This window comes from Gopherus evgoodei, chromosome 7 (assembly GCF_007399415.2).
Source record: "Gopherus evgoodei ecotype Sinaloan lineage chromosome 7, rGopEvg1_v1.p, whole genome shotgun sequence".
NCBI lineage: Eukaryota > Metazoa > Chordata > Testudines > Testudinidae > Gopherus > Gopherus evgoodei.
The window spans coordinates 2,792,679-2,810,591 of NC_044328.1; the positions used below are offsets into that span (position 1 = coordinate 2,792,679).

Here is a 17,913-nt window from a genome sequence, read left to right on the forward strand (position 1 = left end):
TAGTGCCAGGGACTCCAATCATGCCCTGTGCAAGGTGCTGTACAGATTAATCACAAGACAGGCACTCCCTGTCCCAGACCGGTCCCAGTCTGGCTGCTCTTTGAGCAATTCTTCCCTTTGGTTTTCAAAGGTAGTTTCGTATTCTCTCTAAAAAGCCCCAACCCCTCACATCAATCCAGCGCCCGCATCCCCAAGGATCCCAAAGCACTACCAGAACCGTTCCAAACCATAGACCTGATCGCTGAAGTGCAGCTGCCTCTGGGGCAGAATGCAGGAGCTGTTGGACTGCAAGCAACACAAGGCCAAAACAAAAGGGAGAGCAGTTCTTGCCATGGGAGGTGTCTACAAAAGGGCAGAATACTGTGGACTGGGAGAGAGGATCTTCCAGTGATTGGAGCCAGGGCGTTCCTGGGTGCACTAATGACTTGGGGACGTCATTACGTCCCTCTGTGCGTTGTAAGATGGGGGCGATTGTCGCTGATTCAACTAATTGATCTAGCTCAATGAAGCAATATTTGCAAGGTGCCTTGAGAGCCTTGGTTTGAATGTATGGCGGGAAATCCATTGTGCTGAGCTGACAAGGACAGATCCCGGCGACTGCTCCACATGTGCCGTGCAATCCATGCCTGCCTGTTCGCTTGTCGTGGGCAAGCATAGGTCACCCGATACCTGGCTCTCGCTCGGTGATCCCAGAGGCCCTTGTGGGCACTCCAATCCCCAAGGCCATGAAGTGCAAGTGGTCCTGTTTCATGTCAGTTGCATCCTGTAGTTACAGGGCTTAACTCTTCCCGTTCATCCCGGGGCAGCGACATTGACCGTGAGAGACTTATTCCCCATTTGCAGGAGGGTGAGATCTGATCAGGCCAGTGGATATTTAAGAGCAGGTCCCTGCTGGGCTTTCCCATAGCTCTCTCTCTGCAAGAGGCTTTCTCTGCTGGCAGCATCAACACGACTAAAGTACTGGGGGAGCTCCCTGCTCTGGGCGGCTGGGCTCCAGCCCTCACGCTCCCAGGGAGGAGGCAGGGACGAGATGGTGACAGGTCTATTTATAGGCACGCCATCGATCGGCGATTTGCATTGCTCCTTTGGCCACCGATCGATGGCTCCATTAAAACATGGAGCCCGAATCAACACGCCCCCTCAACTCCCACAAAGGTGAAACACATTAGCAGGGTGGCCAGGCCCGTCGGCGTCTCCCCTGCCAGGCACAAAGTCACCGCAGAGAGAGGCCCCCCTTTGCTTGCTTGGGCCTGGGGCATTGAGCGACAGAGCGAGGGCCTGAACCGCAAGGGGGAGGAGATGCAAGGAGGGTTAAGCAGCTCCCCCTTTCCTTCCCGTTGGCTTGGATTCAGTTCCCAGATCCGCCTCCCTGCCTGTCCCTTCAATGCTGAGTTAGCGGCCAGGGTGACTTTACTCTCTCTCCATCTATGTGGATTGCAGCTCCCAACTAAAGTCTAGATCCCTGGGGTACTGACGTGGCCCCTGTGCCCTTAGGAACCCAGCATCATGGTCTTATTGATTTTCCCAGCCTTCCTGTGAGGCAGGGAAGTGCCGTCATCCCCTTCTCACAGAGGGGAAACCGAGGTACGGAGCCACTAAGTGATTGGCCCATGGTCACCTAGGGAATCTGTGGTCTCCTTAGTCCCAGGCAGTGCCCTTCCTGTGAGATTGGCAGTGGGGCACCTCTGTGCCCAATACGCGCTCTTCACCATAGCCTGGCCCAGCAAGAGGTGCGTTCTGGGGCTTGTGCAGCGTCCTCCACAGCATCTAGTGGTGGCCAGAGGCGGGATGCCCAGCTAGCTGGGCCATCGCTCTGTGCTGGTTCCGGTGCGGCTGGATTGCAGATCTAGCCCGGGAGTAACAGAAAGCCGACTGTGGTCCTGGTGTGCTCAGAACCAGGCGCGGGTACCGGTGGGGTAGGGGGGCGTTCTCTCCAGGTGGGGAGCAGAGTGGGGGTGCCTGCTGGAGCCCGTCGCTATGACCTGGCCTCTCTCCTTCTTGCCAGCCAAGCTCATCGTGGAGACGGACACCTTCGGGAGCCGCGTGCGTATCAAAGGGGCCGAGACCGGGTTCTACATCTGCATGAACAAGAAGGGAAAGCTGATTGGCAAGGTAAGGGCAGGGGGTAGGACTCAGCACCCCCCAGGGAAGAGGAGGACGACAGAGGGAGTTGTCGAGGCGGGGGGAAGGGGGGAATGTGGCTGCGGGGATCAAAGAGGCGATGGGGCTGGCAAACTGGGCGGCACGGGATGAATTCCACGACTCTCTCCTCACACACAGCCAGGCTGCTCTGCGGTTCTGGGACCAGCACCCACAGTGTTCAGCTGCTCTGTGGGGCTGGCCCTTCCTGTACGCACCCCCTGAACTCCCAGCGGGGCGGCAGGAGGGTAAACTCCGCTTTTGGGCCAGGATAGGCTGGAAGATTTTGTTATTCTCCTTCCCTGGTGCTCGTCTGGAGGAGGCCGAGGGGGATCAGGCAGTGCACAGACCTGTGCTTCCTGCACACTCGCCCCCAGGCCCCTCCATTGCCAGCTCAACCAGCCCCCCCGTTCTGCTGCTGCCCTCCCTTGCATGTACATAGATTGGCAGTTCTTTGGCTCTCATCCCCGTGGGCCCTTTATCTCCTCTTCCCTCTCTCCATAGCTCCAGGCACGTTTATTTCACTGCTCTTCAGGCAGGCCCTGATTTAAGAGTCTAGCTTAGACACAAGAAACCTGGCGGCTGGTGCAAATTGGTGGCGTGCCGTTGCAATCCGTAGGCTCTCATTTGCACCAGCCAGGGATCTGGCTCGTGAGGAATTCCTACGCCGGCTCCTGCTTGCAGTGCTCTGGGACGCGCAGGCTCTGTTACCGGGGCAGCAGAGTTCGTTGTGCGCATGCAGGAATCCCAGCGCTGGGGAAACGGGGCCCGGCGGGAAGAAATTCTTGTGGGAGGAGGTTCCGCTGGGCCAAGAGCTGTCGGGGCAGTTCCTCCTCTCAGCCAGGAGGAGGTGGCGTCCTGTCATGTATTCCAGTCACTGGCGTCCGCTAGCCAGGGAGCGTGGCAGTTCCGCAGATCTCTGAGTGTGCCTGGCTTAGCTCGGCAGGCGTGCACCATATGTCTCGCTCGCTCGCACGCTGACTCTGCCAGGGGCTTGGCTGGCCACAGGCTCATCAGCTGCATGCATGAATGGACCACACACATCAAACTGCACCTCCTGGCCCATGTCCCCAGCCCTGTCCATCCTTCCCCAGATCCTGGTCTGGAGCAGGAGAAGGGTTAGTGCAACCTGCTTAGTTAGTCCACCTCGCAGTGATGCTGCCCTGTCCCCTTTCCCCTCCTCCCTGCTCTGAGCTCACCTGGCTCTGCTGCTGGACATTAACTGCCTGCCCTGCCCACCTGCTTCTCTTCCCCACCTCCCGGCCAGTTCTTTCCGGATGTTGCATGTGTGATCTGGCTGTGAGGGATTATGAGCTCCCTGCGCTGTCTGGATCCTGCCATCTGCTTGGGTGCCTGATCTCACTGCTCACATGCAGCCGCCTTAGGTGTCACAGCGCATGGGCTCGGATCGGGGTGCGGGGCCCCAGCAAGGAGCCAAACCTCATCTAACACGGCTAGTGCTCCGGTGCTCAAACAGTGCCCAGCCCCCCAGGGAGCCCAGGGGACTGGCGTCAGATGGAGCAGCCCGGGGAGATTAGTGGTCCCAGCATGGATGATCTGAGAGGCTTGGCTGCAATGCATGCTGGGACCTGTGGTCTCTGCATACGTGTGCACCCATGTTAAGGATCTGGGGGCCCCTGGACACTGGTAAGGTCCTTGCAATCCGTGGGCTGGTGAGAACCCAAGGTGGAAGCTGAGGGTTGGAAAAGGGGGCTCCACCTTGGGTTTGAGGACTCTCTCCGTTTCTGGCACATGGCGTCATGTGCATATGTGATGCTGCTGCCCCTTGCTACAAAGGCGTGGACTGGCCAATAGCTTGCTCAGGCCGCTCCTGCTCGCTGGAGATCCCAGGGCATTTGTCTCACGAGCCAGACTCTGAACGCTGGTGTCCAATGCAGGATATGACACTCTGCGCCCTCCGGGAGCTCCTATGCTGCCCATCCCCGCACTCTGTGCTTCCTGTCCCAATTTGTTATGCAGCATTGCTGTGCGCGGCTAACCAGGCTCCGTGCTTCACCCCAGCGCCAGTTTCCCTTCTGCAGTTGATGAAGTGACCCTCACGTGTCCTCACGCACTATCCATGAGCATTAGTGGCTGCTCCAGAAACACCAGGTGCTGCTGTTGTCAGGCCAGATGCTGGTTCCTTACTCCCCCTTTACTTGGGCAGTACTCCAGCAGGAAGCATTCAGCCAATTACAATAAAACCTGTGAGTGAACCCCTCCCCCACTTTGGGGGCAAAACTCCCCCGGACTTCACTTAGGCCAGGATTTCACCTTCTCTCTCCCACCTTTTTTGCTGCTTTCCAGCCTCAGATTTGCAGCCCTTTTAATCGGGGCTTCAGCATCAGAGCAGCTCCAGCGTGGGAGGTCTGGACTGGTCACTGGTTTACGACAGGCTGCCCCAGATCACATTCAGTTTTGTATCTCAGGAGCCCGTTTCATCCCAGCCAGGAGGGCTAGAGACGCCAGCTCATGTCGAGTGCTGGTGGGTTGAGGTTTTACACATCTGTCAGTCCCAGTCTCTTTCTCTCCCCCTGCCTGCCCAGCTGGCCTGCAGTCACTAAGGCTCTGTCCACACTACACAGCTTTCAGTGACAGCCGTGTCGCTAAAAGGCAAGCAGTGTAGCTGCTCTTTGTTGGCAAACACTTGCAGCCCCAACAAGTGGCATTCACACTGCCTCTTGCTGCAGCAACACTTCTGTCTTTCAGGGTCAGGGGGGCGGGTAGCACCTCTGAACAACAAACCTTTTGTCGCTCAATTGCCAGTGTAGACATACCTAATGCTCATGCCAGGAGGGATATGGAAAATACCACAGTCCCTTGTGATTGAGTATGACGGTTGCACCAGTGCCTACAGAGCCCTGTCCAGGATCAGGACCCCACTGTGCTAGGAGCTGTACAGACAAGTGAGGGGCTGTTTGTGTGGGAATAACTGAGCATGTGTGTAAAGGTTTGTACTATCAGGGCAGTTAGATCTAGGTCTGGATTGGTAGCCAAACTCCCCTCGAGGTTCGAAGGGTTCGTGTCCAGAGCCGGAGCTCAATCCCTAGGACCCCACTGCAAGTCGGGGATTGGGATGCAGTGTTCAGAGCTCTTTGGGTTCAGCCCTGTCTCCTTCCATGCTCCAGGAGATGCACATGAAGGGGCTGGAGGGTGCCAACCGGGACGTGTGTCTATGGGTGTGTCACACGGGCGTGAGCTTTCCCAGGCGCTCAGCACCCAGCCTACAGCCGCAATCAGGGGAAGCCACAGGTGCTCAGCCCCTGGAAGCTGCTGAGAGTTGCATTTCCGAGCGAGAGAGACTATTCCCTGCTCACAGGAAATGTGCTACCGTGCCCTGGCCTGCGGCCTCAGGCACTAGGCATTCCAGCAGGGCCAGTGGAACCGCCCTAGCCTGGGGTCAGGGTTGTCCCATCTGCAGCGCAGCGTCCTGTCCTGTCCAGCACATTAAACAGCGGAAGTGAGACCTTCCTCCTAACCATGACTGCGGCCACGCGCCCACCCTTCGCGGCTGCAAATGGAGCAGTCAGGTGATGCAATTTGAGCCAATCAAAGGAGAGGATAGAGGACTAACACTCCAGTTAGAGCTGAGGTAGCCGAATCCGGACCGGACCGCGAGCCGAATCCGGACCGGACCGCGAGCCGAATCTGGACCGGACCGTGAGCTGAATCTAGACCGCCAGCTTTTGAACAGACCCCAAAATCTTTTACTTGTTATCATTATTATTTTTTTATTATTTCTCTGGAGTCTGGACCTTGACTATAACTTGACTAAGAAATTTGGATCTTGACTAGGGTGACTAGACAGCAAATGTGAAAAATTTGGGAGGGGGGTGGGGGCTAATAGGAGCCTATATAAGAAAAAGACCCCAAAATCGGGACTGTCCCTATAAAATCGGGACATCTGGTCACCCTAATCTTGACAAAATCCAATTGACTGCCCCTGAGTTAGAGCATTAAAATAGGGACCTGAGCGATTGGGGGGGGGGCGTGTCTCCAAGGGACCTGGGAAGAGAGCAGAGCGCAGGTGCGGTGCTTGGCCAACACTGAATGAACCCTCAAGTGCTTGTAAATCTCCCGTGAGCAAGTTTCCCACTGAGATTTCTGGGGTTTCCTAGCAGGACTAGCCAGAGCACAGATTCTGTCCTGCTGTTTCCTCGGGGCGAGAGTGCCGTCTGGCAGGAGACAAGGAGACGGGACTCCCAGGTTCTAACTCCATCTCTACCACGGGTGGTGTGGGCAAGTCAGCTCATCTCTTTGTGCCTCAGGTTCTCACTTGGTGAGATGGGTAGAAAAATGCTTCTTTGCAACACCAATTCCAAGGACATCAGTTCAGATTTGTGAAGCACGTCGGGAACCTGAAATAAAGACGTCAGGACAGCGTTCCCTGCTATTGTTCGTTCAGCGTCCTAGAGCAGAGAGATGTAGGAACCAGTGAGGGAGGGAAAATGACGACGGTGGCAGAACTAGGACCCGGCCCCCAGTGTCCTGGGATGTGTCTGGCCTACTAGGAGCAGGAAATACCAGCCAGCTCCTGCAAAGAGCGGATGGCTACATCCTTTGGTTCCACGGCAGCACAAACTGCAGTGCTGCCAAATTGTGGCTTAAAGCCAACTCCTGGGGACGGGGGATCACGGGAGACTCCAGCTTTCATTTATAGTCTCTCCCTGGCGGATGAGACAAGTGTGAACGTAACCCCTCTAGGCTCAGGAGGATTTATTATTTTGAAAGCTCTCTTTTCTGAAGCCAGTCTCATGATTCTGGGGGCCTGGTTCCTGCTTTGGGAGTGGCTGGGGCTGGCCACAGTGAAGTCCAACCATTGCTGACTGTATCTTTGTGTCCCTCTCACAGAGCAACGGCAAAGGCAAAGACTGTGTCTTCACGGAGATCGTCCTGGAGAACAACTACACGGCGCTGCAGAACGCCAAGTACGAGGGCTGGTACATGGCCTTCACCCGCAAGGGCCGGCCCCGAAAAGGCTCCAAGACGCGGCAGCACCAGCGCGAGGTGCACTTCATGAAGAGGCTTCCCAAGGGCCACCAGACCACCGAGCCCCACAGGCGCTTTGAATTCCTCAATTACCCATTCAACCGGAGAAGTAAAAGGACTCGAAACTCCAGCCCTCGGCAGGGCCCCTGACTTGCCCCGCCCCCTGCCTCCCAAGCCCCGCCCCCTTCTCTTCTGCGTAGACATGTGCTGGACTGTGACTAGAGACTTTTTTTTATACGGTTATTAAAAAAGGGAAAAAAAGGAGGAAAAAAAATGACCTGATCTAGTTGTTTATAATTTTGTTTTGGTTTGTTTTTTACAAAAAGAAAAGAAAGAAAGGAAAGAGGCTCTATTTTTGTACTCCAACTTTAAAAAGCAACAAAATGTTCAAAGACTCGGGAATGGGGAAGGCCCTTCACTTAGACCCGTTCTAGTCGGGTTGGGCTTGTGTTTTAGTTCTGTAGCATTTGGGGAAAGGGGGCAAAAATCGTTTTCAAACAAACAAACAAACAAACAACAACAAAACCCCACCCCAGTCTGGGACCAAAGTGCTACTTAAACTAAAGCAACAGCTGCTTATTGAAAAGAAAAAAAAAGAGGTGGGGGAGGGATTTGAAGACTAGGAACCAGGACTCCTGGGTTTTTTCCCAGCTTTACTCCAATGCCTGTTGGGTTTCTGGTGGTAATTGGGTTACCTACGGCTTTCCACTATCAATGTTCCACTATCAATATTTCTTTAGCTGGACAAGGGGTGCTTTGATACTGTTCTGATACCACAACACTGCTTCTTTTCCCAGATCCCCATCTTTCCACAGGAGACTGGAGCGGATGGGGGGATAGAGATGCCCCCAGGCAAAATCCTGAATGGAGATGGCCCCTCTGTTAACCAAAGGAACCTGGGAATTTTCTCAAGCTGTGATGGCAGGGCAGGGGGCAGTGACTGAACTAGAGAGGGTTGGATAACGGGGGTTTTGTCCCCATGAAGTATTGGGACTCTTCATTGAAAACTGAAAAAAAAAAAATAGGCTAAAACAAAAATTCCAAAACCCAAAAAATTTTCAGCAATTTTTGGCTGAATTTTTTAAAAAATGTTCCATTCTCAGGCCAAATTTTTCAGGTTCCAGTCCTCCAACACAAAGATGGAATTGGTTTGAGGAAAGCTGCCATTTTTAATGACAAATTTCATTTTGTCAAATGCCCAGTTTTTCTGTGGGAGGAAAATATTGATGGAAAAATTTCCAGCCATCCTGGCTCTGAACCAAGCCGTAGGAGGAGGACTCTGCAAAGATTGTGAATGGGGAGAAATAACAAAGACACTCTATCAAAGCCAGAACCCGGGTGGCTTCTCAACCAATCTTTTTGATTGTTTTTATTTCCTTGAGGGTTTTTTTTGTTGTGTACAAATTTAATATGAAATGATTTGAAATATTTATTTAATATGTGCATTAAAAGTTGTATTAGTACGAACGGGCTTGTGTGCTGTCCGGGATCAAGGATGGGGAAGGGGGAGGAAGTTTTTTACAGAGGGACAGAGTGAGGCCTGGAAATGAGGAACCTGGCTGGAACTGGTAGGACCAGGAGGTTTTAGTGATTTGCAGCTGAGTTCAACCTTTTAGGGCCGGAGTCCCAAGGGCTCGCATACACGATCAGGAGCAGATTTTCCGAAGAGTTCAGCTCCCACTGAAGTCGTAGATTTTAAGGCCAGAAGGAACCAGCCAATCATAATCTGACCTCCTGTACAGCACAGGCGCAGAATTTCATCCTGCCTAAAGCGTCTTCCAGAGAGGCAGCCAGTCTTGATTAGAAGGTTCAAGACTCATAGACTCATAGGCTTAAAGGTCAGAAGGGACCATTATGATCATCTAGTCTGACTCCTGCACAATGCAGGCCACAGAATCTCACCCACCCACTCCTGGAACAAACCCTTAGCCTATGTCTGAGTTACTGAAGTCCTCAAATTGTCGTTTGAAGACCTCAATCTGCAGAGAATCCTCCAGCAAGTGACCCGTGCCCCACGCTGCAGAGGAAGGCGAAAAATCTCCAGGGCCTCTGCCAATCTGCCCTGGAGGAAAATTCCTTCCTGACCCCAAATATGGCGATCAGCTAAACCCAGAGCATGTGGGCAAGACTCCTCAGCCAGCACTCAGGAAAGAATTCTCTGTAGTAACTCACATCCCTTCCCATCTAACATCCCATCACAGACCACTGGGCATACTTACCTGCTGATAGTCAAATATCAATTGCCAAATGGATTGCCAAAATCAGGCTATCCCATCATACCATCTCCTCCATAAACTTATCAAGCTTCGTCTTGAAGCCAGATATGTCTTTTGCCCCCACTGCTCCCCTTGGAAGGCTGTTCCAGAACTTCACTCCTCTAATGGTTAGAAACCTTCATCTAATTTCAAGTCTAAACTTCCTAGTGTCCAGTTTATATCCATTTGTTCTTGTGTTCACGTTGGTACTAAGCTTAAATAATTCCTCTCCCTCCCTGATGTTTATTCCTCTGATATATTTATAAAGAACAATCATATCCCCCCTCAGACTTCTTTTGGTTAGGCTAAACAAGCCAAGCTCTTTGAGTCTCTTTTCATAAGACAGGTTTCCCATTCCTCGGATCATCCTAGCAGCCCTTCTCTGTACCTGTTCCAGTTTGAATTCATCCTTCTTAAACATGGGAGACCAGAACTGCACACAATATTCCAGACGAGGTCTCACCAGCACCTTATATAACAGTACTAACACCTCCTTATCTTTGCTGGAAATACCTCGCCTGATGCATCCTAAAACTGCATTAGCTTTTTTAACGGACATATCACATTGGCTGCTCATAGTCATCCTGTGATCAACCAATACTCCGAGGTCCTTCTCCTCCTCTGTTACTTCTAACTGATGTGTCCCCAATTTATAACCAAATTTCTTGTTATTAATCCCTAAATGCATGACCTTGCACTTTTCACTATTAAATTTCATCCTATTACTATTACTCCAGTTTACAAGGTCATCCAGATCTTCCTGTATGATATCCCGGTCCTTCTCTGTGTTAGCAATACCTCCCAGCTTCGTATCATCTGCAAACTTTATTAGCACATTCCCACTTTTTGTGCCAAGGTCGGTAATAAAGAGATTAAATAAGATTGGTCGCAAAACTGATCCCTGAGGAACTCCACTAGTAACCTCTTTCCAGCCTGACAGTTCACCTTTCAGTATGACCCGTTGTCGTCTCCTCTTTAACCAGTTCCTTATCCGCCTTTCAATTTTCATATTGATCCCCATCTTTTCCAATTTAAATAATAATTCCCCATGTGGAACCATATCAAATGACTTACTGAAATCGAGGTAAATTAGATCCACTGTGTTTCCTTTGTCTAAAAAATCTGTCACCTTCTCAAAGAAGGAGATCAGGTTGGTTTGGCATGATCTACCTTTTGTAAAACCATTTGTATTTTGTCCGAATTACCATTGACCTCAATGTCCTTAACTACTTTCTCCCTCAAAATCTTTTCCAAGACTGTACATACTATAGATGTCAAACTAACAGGTGTGACAAACCCAGGCCAGTGGGGTGCAGGAGTCTGGTAGAGGGCAAATATACTCGTCACTGGGTGAGTAGTTTTCTGTTCCCTGAGTAACCAGAGCAGGGGCTGCACTAGAGTAATCAGGAATCTGCTAGAATCAGTTAAGGCAGCCAGGCTGATTAGAACACCTGCAGCCAATCAAGGCAGGCTAATCAGGGCACCTGGGTTTAAAAAGGAGCTCACTCCAGTCAGGTGAGGAGTAGCCAGAGGAGAGGAAGTGCGTGTGAGGAGCTGGGAGCAAGAGGCACAAGGAGCTGAGAGTGAGAGGCTGTGCTGCTGGAGGACTAAGGAGTACAAGTGTTATTAGACCCCAGGAGGAAGGTCCTGTGGTGAGGAGACAGAAGGTGTTTGGAGGAGGCCATGGGGAAGTAGCCCAGGGGGTTGTAGCTGTCACACAGCTGTTACAAGAGGCCCTATAGGCAGCTACGATCCACAGGGCCCTGAGCTGGAACCCGGAGTAGAGGGTGGGCCTGGGTTGCCCCCCAAATCTCCCGACTCCTGATCAGACACAGGAGGAGTTGACCCAGATTGTGGGGAAGATCACTGAGGTGAGCAAATCTGCCAATAAGTGCAGGACCCACCAAGGTAGAGGAGGAACTTTGTCACACAGGCCTATAGTTACCAGGATCGCTTTTTTTCCTTTTCTTAAAAATAGGAACTATGTTAGCAATTCTCCAGTCGTACGGTACAACCCCTGAGTTTACTGATTCATTAAAAATTCTTGCTAATGGACTTGCGATTTCATGCGTCAGTTCCTTTAATATTCTTGGATGAAGATTGTCTGTCCCATTAAGCTATTTGAGTTTGGCTTCTGCCTTGGATGTGGTAATATCTACCTCCATATCCTCATTCCTATTTGTCATCCTACCATTATCCCCAAGATCCTCATTAGCCTCATTAAAGACTGAGGCAAAGTATTTGTTTAGATATTGGGCCATGCCTAGATTATCCTTAACCTCCTTTCCATCCTCAGTGTTTAGAGGTCCCACTTCTTCTTTCTTTGTTTTCTTCGTATTTATATGGCTATAGAACCTTTTACTATTGGTTTTAATTCCCTTTGCAAGGTCCAACTCTACATGGCTTTTGGCCTTTCTCACTTTATCCCTACATGTTCTGACCTCAATAAGGTAGCTTTCCTTGCTGATCACTCCCATCTTCCATTCCTTGTAGGCTTTCTGCTTTTTCTTAGTCACCTTTCTGAGATGCTTGCTTATCCAGCTTGGTCTACAACTCCTGCCTATGGTTTTTTCCCCCTTTCTTGGGATGCAGGCTTCTGATAGTTTCTGCAACTTTGACTTGAGTAATTCCAGGCCTCTTCCGCCTTAGATCCCAAGTTCTTCAGTCCAATCCACTTCCCTAACTAATTTCCTTAATTCTTTAAGTTAGCCCTTTTGAAATAAAAAACCCCAGTCCCAGATCTATTTTGTTTATCCTTCCATCTAGTTTGAACTGAATTAGCTCATGATCACTCAAACCAAGGTTGTCCCCTACAACCATTTCTTCTATGAGGTCCTCACTACTCACCAAAACCAATCTAAAATGGCATCCCCTCTGTTGGTTCAGCAATTACTTGGTGAAGAAATCCATCAGCTATCACATCCAGGAAAATCTGAGCCCTATTATTGTTATTAGCCCTTGTCCTCCAGTCTATATCTGGGAAGTTAAAGTCTCCCATGATCACACATTTCCCATTAGTGTTTACTTCATTAAAAACATTAAAGAGGTCTCTATCCATATCCAGATCAGATCCCAGCGGTCTGTAGCACACCCCAAGCACTATCTCAGGGGAGGATCAAGTAGCTTTCTTTCCCAGTGTGATTTTTGCCCAGACAGACTCTGTCTTGTCCATTCCATCACTTCTTATTTCTTTACAGTTAACCTCCTCATTGATGTACAATGCTACTCCACCACCTTTGCCTTTATTTCTGTCTTTCCTAGAGAGGGAGAACCCACTGCTTCCCTTGGCAGGCTGTTTCAGTGGTTAATCACCCTCCCTGTTCAGGATCTGCACCTCGTTTCCAATGGCTTTAGCTTGCAGCCACTGATCTTGTTGTGCTCGGCTCTGCTGGGTTAAAGAGCCCGTTAGCACCTGGTCTTTTCTCCCGGTGAAGATACTTTTCCACTGTGATCAAGTCACCCAAGTAAGCGAGCCCCGTATCGAGGTCAGCAAGGACTCGAGCGCTTGTGGGGAGAAAAGGGACTTTTTGGGCGCAGGCTGAGTCCTGGCTGAGATCAGAGTTGGTCTGAGGCAGAGGAGGAGATCTGGTCTGATGGGAGGTGGTGTTGGCTCCCTGGCTATGGAGACCAACGAATTCAGGTATATACAGAATAGCTGCCGGCTTCCCACCCCCACCTGGCTTCGGGGGTGGGGTGTGTGACTGCCTTTATGAGGGGGTGGGGGGTTCAGACTCAGTGGCCCACTTGATCTATGGTGTGTTTGCTGGGGGGGGGGCAGAATGGGGCTAGCTAAGGCAGTGAGGGCTTGTCGGCTGGGGCCTGGGACGAGGCCCCCCGCTCACTGAGGTTCTGGGCCAGGCTCTCCGCGGTAGAACATGCTGGTTCCAATGGTGGTTTGGTGACTGAAATCCATTCCTGTGGGGCAGGCCCCAGGCATCTTGCAGGGGGCAGGTCTGGCTTCTGGCCTGCGGGGCCTCAGGATGCGCAAAGACCCTGCATCACTAGACAAGGCAGCACTTTGCTCTCCAGACTCACGCCCGGCGAGTTTCTTCCCACCTTAGTTTGACAGAGAGTTTAGAGGCAGGGCCAGTTCCCTGTGCAGGGTTGTGGGGTGAGAGCAGTCTGGCTGGACGACCCCGGAGGCCTCCTCGTGGGGTCCCCTCAGCGGGGTGCTACAGGGGCACTTCAGGGTGAAGTTCATCCCCGCAGCTGCTAATGATCCTCAGCCCCTGCCTGGGAAGGCTCCGCAGGGCTGGGTCAGTAGCTGGCGTCCCCTGGCTCGTTTGTTCCTCTGCTGCAGTGGCCGAGGAGGGGGCCAACAAGAGCCAGGGATGGGGGAGTTTTGGGGGGTGCTGCTGGGTTTGGAGCCATAGACTTCTAGACGCAAAGGCCAGATGGGAGCGACATGTATGGCTGGTCTGAGCGGCCACAGAGCCTCGCCCACCTGCTCCTGTGATCGGCCCAGCACCTCCACTGCACTGCTGACATCCCGGTCACCCCGTAGCCTCACCCGTTAGCCACCCCCCGACTCCCGCCCGCAGCAAATACCCGCTGGGAAATGGGGAACTGACGGAGACTGGGCTACTTGGTTGTTTCTCTGCCTCCGATCTGGGAATCGCCGCCTGCTCTCTGGTAGCAAAGCCTGCCCCAGGCCAGGCCTTACTTCATAGTACTCAGCACTCGGCATCTGCCGCACGCGGGCTAGCCCCTGGGTCACCTCTGAGCCCAGCAAGGACCTTTCGGATCATCACAGCTGACCTCCTGCAGAGCACAGGCCTCTCCCTGCAGCCTGATTGTAACATCTGGTGGAGCTAGAGTGGCTGGGTTAAAAGACACACGAGCCTGACGCCCGGCGATGGAGAACCCACCACAGCTCTAGGTAAGTTGTTCCCTTGGTTAATGAGCCCAACACCCCTCCCCTAGATTCGGGTAAAGGAAGGAGCCCTCTACTACTGCCTGCCTGAATAAATTAACGAATGAATCCCCGTCCCTCCCCCACCCATTGAGCCCATTTTGCAGATGGGGAAGCTGAGGCACAGAGCAGGGCATCACTAGCCATGAAAATCCAGGCCCAGATTGAAAAAGCCCAACCTACACTGAATAATAAGCAGCTCAGGGTCCTTCCTCATGCAATCTTCATTCACTGACTCCTGGGGCGTTAGCTGGGTGAGCCAGGCTCCTGAGACCGAGGGGCCGAAGGCTCACCCTTTCAGTCGACCCTGCAGGCCAGCTTGGGCCCAAGCTGCCGTTGCCTTGTGGAGTCATTTGCACCGTGCAAAGTAGGGGTGAGCTGGTAGCATTTTGTGCACGGGTGTGAAGCGCAGCGCGGGGGAGACGCCAGCTCCTGGTTACTACCTGCTGGTCTCTACGCCCTCCGGTTTCAAAGGGAGGGATCGGGGGAAAATCCTCCTGGCTGATCAAAGCAGAGCTGCACTGGCAAAGGAAACAAATGAGATTTACCACTTCTGGTCTCAAGGATACGGCACTGAAGTGTCTCAGATATACTCACAGATAATAATTAACCAGAGGCCATGAAGCCCCTGAGACAGCAGAGGGCTGAGACATTGGGGTCTGGGTGTTGGAAAGCAGTGGGCCCTTTGAAGGTTGGTTCATGCAGGAGCCGTTCCAGCTTTGAGCACTGACGTTCCTGGGCTCACGCACCGCTGGGGGCTGTTTGACGCACCCTGGTTTTGGATGGGTTTTTCTAAGGTGCATTTAACAGGGAATTTCTTCTAGGGCCACCTGGGTGCCCAGCGCTCAGAAGTGGGCGACCCTCACGTCGATGTTGCAGCACACGAGGGGACGCCATTCCTGGAAGGAGTCAGTGCAACGGCAATGCCTGGCCCGAGAGACGCCGGCCCTGGGTGCTGAGCCGGAGGGGTGAGTGCTACCTCTCCCCCCCCAGGGAGAAGACTCCTGGGGTTTGTGTCCCCGAGAGAATAGTGTGTTCAGCCGTTTTAGCGAGGACTCAGCATGACCCCCCTCTGTGCCTTGCTAGGGCTTGCTAACCACAGCGTTTGCAACCATTAATGAAGCCTGGGGGGATTATTGTTCCCTTCCAGATGGGGAAACTGAGGCACAGGGGGAAGTGATTTAAGCACCACAAAGAGGCAGTGGCCGAACTGGGAGCAGAACGCTGTGTGTGACAGCATAACCAGAGGGTGTGTCTACACCAGTGCAATGTTCACTTTCATTACAGTTGTGCCCTAATAGTCCGAGCTCCAGGCTACGAGACAGGTGCTTCTGAGAGCTAAACCCTGCTCTGACACTGACTCAGTGGGTGATCTTGGGCAAATCTCTTCCCCTCCCTGTGCCTCGGTTTCCCCATCTGTGAAACGGGGATGGTCCCAGGGAGCCACGTGAGGCGAGGTGCAGATGAGTGACGTGCCGCCTGTGATGATTAAGCAGCAGGCAGCGAGAGAGCGAAGGGGAGGGACTGTGTGAACGGCGCTGCTGATGGGCTGGAGGAGACAATCGGCCCCTCCCTGTGATTGGGTTAGTACATTCTGAAGCAGCCTGGTGGGAAATTGTCGTCCTACAGCAGCCACTGTGCACGTCCCCTTCCCCTGACAAAACCTCTGAGAACGCCAGGGGCTGGGCCGGGCCGAGAGGTAGCTGCAGACCTTCCCCTGGCACCCCTGGGAGGTTGTAGTGCTGCTGCTTAGTGTGTGCACAACGGGCCGGAGGTGGCACGTGGCCACGAGTCATCGCTGAATTCGGTGCCCTGGTTGGATCGTTCGCTTCCCCGGCCCAGGCTGGGTGCTGCTGGGGAACGCGCTGTGCCCGCTGAGCCGTGCCCCCCACTGCAGCGAGTGAGCAGGTGTCTCCTGCTCAGGGTGGGCCGCTCCACAGGAGAAATTTGTTGCTGGATTGGTCCTTGGTGCTCCAGGGCCACATCGGACCTGACCTCTGTAGAATGAGCTGGGTGAGTGCTGTCATTTCACTGAGCCGGCCAATCAGACTTCACCAGACAAATTCACCCGTTTTAAGCAGGTGAAACGTCCGGTGGCTTTGCTGGTGTCTCACCCGTGGACATTCCAGCAACGTGTGCAGCTGGGAGCTCTTAGCCGCTGAGCAAAGGGAGCCGTCCCTGGGTGAGCCGCACCCAATGGGTCCTGGCTTTGACAGCGCTGGCTGGATGCGGAGACCACCCTGAGAGCTCTTCCTGTTTGGCTCCATGCTGTGGTCATGCCACATGGAGATGTTGTTTGTGAGGCCTAATTAATGGCCGTTTGCAAGGTGCTCGGTGAGCGCAGGGCTGTCATTATTCACCCATTGCGTATTCTACGCCTGAAAACTTGGCTGCAAAGCTCCCATGTGACAAAGGCCTGCGCGGGGTCCCACAATGTCCCTGGTCCCCAGGAGAGCTTGTAGCTTTCACCCTGAATGGCTCTTCTCCTCAGCTGGCACTGGCATCAGTGGCTCCTGCGCCCTGTATCTTCAGTGGGCCGTTTTCTCCAGGGTTTCATCTGCCGGGTGGTCTTTCGAGCCCATGGCAGAGGCTCCTTTCTGAACTCGGGACCCAGACTTGGTGGCTGGCCCCAATCTCTGGGGGAGGTTGGGCTCCAGCTCCCAGTGCTGCAGCTTGAGGCCCATCTCGGATTGTTACCCAGCTTCTCGCTGGTCTCTGCTAACTCGGAAAAGGCTCGTGCCTCGGCCCAGGCCCCCAGAGAACGGGGCTGGCTCCATGGCCCCGCAGCCCGAAGATGGGGGCCTGGTTGAGCTATCTCGGCTCAGGAAAGAGAGGCTGGAGCATTTTGTTTATTGCATCAGGCTCAACTTTCAAGCATCTCTCTTGCCATTCCCCCTCCCCCTCCTTTAATGAATTCAGGTTAAGAACTCCTGGCTGTATTGTGCCAAGCCGCGGAGGGCTCCCTGTGGGAAAAGTCACACCTTCTGAACAGCTTCTGATGCCATGCAAATGAGGGACAAGTCCAGGAAACGCTTTCATCTAAGACCTGTCCAGCCCCACGTCATTAATTACACACATTTCGTTTGTTGGAGAGCAATTCCTCTCCGGGGCTCGCTGATCGCACCCGCTGCACTTTCTACCCCCGCTCCTTTGAGAGGGGGTTTATAGCCAGAAAAGGGGCTCTGGAAATGCCTCAGCAGGGGGGTCCCGTATTGATTCACTCTCTGTTATTCTAGATCAAACTGGCTTGGTTTGCAAGGCAGCAGGATCAAGGTCCCAAACTCAACCTGCTGGGGCAACACATTCCTCCCGGGTGCTGGTTCTGAAACCCCAGCGGGCTGCTTTGTGCCTCTGACACCCCTGCAGGCCCTGAAGATCCTGCAGTGTGAGCCGACTGACAAGCATGCCGACGGGTGACCGTGTGTCCGAAGAGAATCCAGCTCACCCTACCAGGGCGGTTTCTGCTCTGATGGGGCTAAGAGGAGTAAATCCGGGGAGCGGTCTGTGAGTCAGGGAACCTCGTGAAGCTATTTTCAGGAGGGGCTCAAAATGAGTCTGAGTTGTGAAACGTTTCTTGTTCCCTGTAATTAAGAACATAAGAGCGGCCAGACTGGGTCA

The 17,913-nt window shown here is 53.0% G+C and overlaps 1 protein-coding gene across 8 annotated transcripts in view; it reads left to right on the top strand.

The window, feature by feature from the left end:
- The window catches only part of FGF8 (fibroblast growth factor 8), a 37,625-nt gene extending 30,294 nt beyond the window's left edge, over nt 1–7,331 (top strand). For all 8 annotated transcript variants that reach the window (XM_030570988.1, XM_030570985.1, XM_030570992.1 and 5 more), the window contains 2 exons: nt 2,006–2,112; nt 6,991–7,331. In XM_030570988.1, coding sequence (XP_030426848.1) covers nt 2,006–2,112; nt 6,991–7,278 — 395 coding nt within the window. In that variant the 3' untranslated portion in view covers nt 7,279–7,331. The remainder of the gene's footprint in view (nt 1–2,005; nt 2,113–6,990) is intronic.
- Nucleotides 7,332–17,913: the final 10,582 nt, after the last annotated feature.